At 44.3% G+C, this 4,285-nt stretch overlaps 1 protein-coding gene across 2 annotated transcripts; it reads left to right on the plus strand.

Annotated features, from left to right (window-relative positions):
* The first annotated feature begins 602 nt into the window (after positions 1 to 602).
* LOC147890218 (beta-1,6-galactosyltransferase GALT29A-like) lies at positions 603 to 3,684 on the plus strand. Of its 2 annotated transcripts, none has more exons than XM_087391105.1 (2): positions 603 to 2,562; positions 2,731 to 3,684. In XM_087391105.1, exons 1-2 carry the CDS (start codon positions 1,310 to 1,312, stop codon positions 2,795 to 2,797), a joined length of 1,320 nt encoding a protein of 439 aa, XP_087247231.1. In that variant the 5' UTR covers positions 603 to 1,309; the 3' UTR covers positions 2,798 to 3,684. The 2 variants fall into 2 exon arrangements, with proteins under 2 accessions (XP_087247231.1, XP_087247230.1); XM_087391104.1 differs by having other exon boundaries at positions 603 to 739; positions 851 to 3,684.
* Positions 3,685 to 4,285: the final 601 nt, after the last annotated feature.

Consider the following 4,285-nt stretch of genomic DNA (forward strand, 5'->3'; position numbering starts at 1 on the left):
TGGATTAGGATTTGAACATCCTACGTATTGCCATCTCTGTCATCTCTTTTGGTGGGTGATTTAAGCAAGCTTTTCTTGATAGATATCAGCAAAGTTTTGGTGATCACGAAAAGCTCATGGAAAAACCAAGCTTATGATGGGCGTTAAACTTTCTTGTCAATCATCCCAAATTTGTTTTACCGGACCAATGAATGTTCCAAGAAATCAAAGATTTGTTATTTGTCAATAAGCTAGTTAGCACTCAAAGCTATTACTTTTCTTGTTTGGCATTGTCATCAAAGATAAGCACAAAAGCTTTCTGTGGGCGATAATCAGAAGCGTCAAAATTTCGTTGAAATCCAAAAGGTAAGCTCATCTGATCCGAGCTCTCGCCATAGCCGGGAGCGTTTTTTGAATAGTTTTTCTGTTTGGCGTTGTCATCAAAAGAGCACAAAATCTTTCTATGGGACGATAGTGAGAGAGCTAATTTCAGAAGCTTTCTGGTGATACATTCATCTGATTCTAGCTCGCCATGGACACCACTCTTGCAGAGAGCGTTTTTGCACTCTGTTTTGAAGCATCTGAGCTGGTCGAGATCTGATCATCTTAGCTCAGATACCCTCCTCTTCCCTTATTTTCTTTCTACAAGATTTCAATCAATGGTCTTGACTTTTGATTGCTCTCTTGACTCACTAGTAACATCAGAGAAGAACCAGACAGAGAAAAGGATGGACCTTATCACCATGACAGATCTCTTCATGTACTTACAGATCTCTTCACAGCCTTACAGATCTCAAGATCTCTCTTCACGTACTTGCAGCTATCAAGAACTACACAGAGTTTGAATCCCTCGATGATGAGATTTGTACAGGTATCAAGAACTTTACAGAGTTGAAATCTCTCAATGTGAGGCAAGGCAAACATCATCCTGCGGAGGTCACGGACTCGAAATCGTGCAAACCTCATCACATACTTGAGATCTTGTAAAGAAGATTACGATGGCTCTTGCTCAAGTCTAACACCACACATCTCTCGCCCTGAGCAGCTATCAGGGAGAGAGATTGACAACGTTAGCATGAGATTAGCAATGCCTCTGCTGTGCTCTGGGATGGAATCACAGATTTGACGGTGTTCTTCCATGGAGGATTGAAGCTTAGCATCCAAATCTCTCGCCTGAGCATCAGATTAGCATGAGATTAGCAACGCCTCTGCTGTACTCTGGGATGGAATCGACAGTTTTCTCCGAGACCATCGATGGATGATTGAAAGATCAGCAATGGGCTCTGCTCAGCTATGATTCACAGAAGATCAGCACGGCATCTGTTCAGGGATGATGGTTCGCCCCAAAGATCGAAGCTATCCTCGCCTGCGTTTCACCCTCATACTCTTCTCCTTCCTGCTCCTCCTCATTCTGCTCACCCTCTCCACATTCCCTCTCATCATTGCCTCCTTGCACCCCTCCTTGCTTCACCTTTCTTCCATACCCATCTCGGTCCTCTCCATCTCTGCCCGCTCAGAGGAGTATTCGTACGGGATGGAACAGGCCTTGAACACATCAAGAATAACTGTAAAAACCCATCTTGAATCTCCTGGTTTCAACACAACTCTACTGCCTTTCGCACAAATGGACGGCAGCGAGACTAACATGTCGAGGCAAGCTTCTAGCATCGTTCATGAACGGCTTCAGAGCTTGCAGTTGCCAAGCAGGGCTCAGGACATGCGCAGCAGAGACTTGCAGGAAACTGCCAGGTCGAACTCGGAGGAACCAGGGCGCCGGCTGATGCCGCGGTCGCTCTCCCTTCCCAGATACGCGAGCTATCAAACTCAGTTCCACAGCTCTCTGCAAACTTGGGTTGAGAACAAGCGCTACGAGCCGCAGATCATGAACCTCTTGCCGCGTCTGGTGAAAGATCCATTGGATAGGCACTATCTTAGCGAAGGCAAGGGCGATGTGGAGCTCACAAGGCCTTACAAGACCTGCGCGGTCGTGGGAAACAGTGGAATCCTCTTGAGGCAAAATCATTCCAGCTTCATCGACAGTCACGACATGGTAATCCGCCTCAACAACGCCAGGATTCTCGGCTACGAAGGTTACGTCGGCTCCAAAACCACCCTTGCATTCATCAACAGCAACATTCTTCAGGCCTGCAGTCGCAAGAATCGCTGCTTCTGCCATCCTTACGGAGATGGCGTGCCCATTGTTCTGTACATATGCCAGGTTGTGCACTTGATGGACGTCGCAGTGTGCGCCTCTTCGCACAAGGCTCCGATTATAGTGACAGATCCTCGGTTTGACGTCCTCTGCACTCGAATCGTCAAGCACTACTCCATCAAGAACTTCGTCAAGAGCACAGGAAAACGGCCACAGGATTGGAGTGAGGCTCACGACGCGCTAATGTTCCACTACTCTTCCGGAATGCAAGCAGTGATGCTTGCCCTCGGCATCTGCGAGAGGGTGAGGATCTTTGGCTTTGGCAAATCCCCCGGGGCCAAGCACCATTATCATACAAACCAGAGAGGAGAGCTGGACCTCCATGACTACACGGCAGAATACCAATTCTATGACGATCTTGTGCACAACAGGTCCTCCCTGATACCCTTTCTCTCCGAAGCAGGTTTTGTGCTCCCATCAGTAGAATTGTACTTGTGAGGGACATTGCTTGTTCTGAATTTCACTAGGCATTATTGCTAAGCTTACATTCTTTGCTTCCTGAAGCCTTTATGCGTAAATGTTTTGGTCTTCTCAACAAGTCTGTGTAAGATCATTTGTAGCAAGTCAAGAATCACAGGAGAGGGAAGCCATGCTGCAATTCTTTGAGCTGGTGTTCATGAAAACATTCATGGCATTGTGGAGACATGGAGCTGCATTCATTTCTGAGGAACTGCCAAAATCAGACAGCTCGTGCACACTTAAATTTGGATCAAGCAGGTGGAATAGGAAGATATGGCTTCTCGTAGACACCTTTGGAATGCTTTCAACCAGACAAAGCAATAGCACAACAGTGCATTTGCACATGGAGAATGTAGAGCAGTTTCAAGCTCTTTGGGTACAGGAACCGATTGAGTTGTTTGGGATGTTCATATCTTTGTAGATCTATTACACATTGGAAAAGATCAACGAAAATATTTGTTTTCAGAGGCTGCATGGAGGAATGATCGGTCTGTATTTTTGCAAAGCTCTTTAATTCTGGAGTTGCATCTTCAAGTATAGGGAGGCCATCCTGTGATTGGATATATGACTTCCCACCTCACAGAAGTTCAAAAACTACTTCAACAACAATCTTTCAGGGCCACTTGTTCCTTCTAATCAACCCACTGTAACTGTGTGGACTATCGAACAAACATAGTCTTCAAATTACATGGTTGTGACGGTAGCAAGCACTCTAGCAGATATTGTGCCAATTTGAAGCCTAGCATGAACTGATTGCTATTAAATTGCCGCACAAAGATGATAAAGATGGCGTCTCTGATGTTACAGGAGTTTTGTACTGCTGGCTTACTATCGATCGAACCACCATGTCACATGTTATAGAGCCTTATTAAGGCACTCGTCATGAACATTTCAACAAAGAGACTTAAAAGCAGAGCAAGAACTTCTGCATTATTCAGCTTTACATCGAACCGCCATCTCATATGTAACAGAACATTGTTTAGGTAATAGTCAGGAAGATTTCAAACAAAGAAGAGAAAGATCATTAATCAATATACGGGCCTTTCACAACTAAATTTTGGTGGCATTTTCTACGAGAATGCATGACACATATGCTAACCTATTTTATCAATGCGCACAGTTAGGCATTCACAAGGCTTTGGTGGAGGGTAGTGGACCCTACATGAAAAGTTTTACAAAGGCACTCTACCAAGCCATTCGAGGAGAGTTATGTTCTAGAGCTTCATGAACATTGTCTTTATAGGGACAGCTTATCTTTAATTATCTTCTTCCATATCATAGCCTCCACAAAACATGGTCTTTAGACTTTGGTTTGTTTGTCTTCTATGCTCATCTATTTTCTTTCAATGATGGATCATTCTTTGTACACACTTAGTCTCCCACTATGGGGGGGGGGATTTGTTAGATTATGATATAGGTAAAGGTTCAAACATTAGATGCTCAGTTGGGAGAGCACAATGTAAATGCAACTCACTTATAGATGACAAATGAGATTAGGAAATTGGAAAAAACTTTAGCATTCATGAAAGATACTCCTATGGGTTCAAGGCTTTGTAAGAGGAAATTGCATCCAATGGATGAAATATCAAAGAAAAGTGGTCACTGGAAGCGTCAAGTGAGAGCTTGTAAGACAAT

The sequence above is a fragment of the Dipteris shenzhenensis genome, chromosome 19, assembly GCF_047967505.1.
Source record: "Dipteris shenzhenensis isolate YYH24624 ecotype China chromosome 19, Dip_SZ_1.0, whole genome shotgun sequence".
Lineage (NCBI taxonomy): Eukaryota > Viridiplantae > Streptophyta > Polypodiopsida > Gleicheniales > Dipteridaceae > Dipteris > Dipteris shenzhenensis.

Excerpts from the sequence above, each read along its gene's own strand:
- LOC147890218 (XM_087391105.1), top strand. The coding sequence starts at position 1,310 with ATGATGGTTCGCCCCAAAGATCGAAGCTATCCTCGCCTGCGTTTCACC. Across the intron at positions 2,563-2,730 it reads GACGATCTTGTGCACAACAG|TCTGTGTAAGATCATTTGTA; the intron begins GTCCTCCCTGAT and ends CTTCTCAACAAG.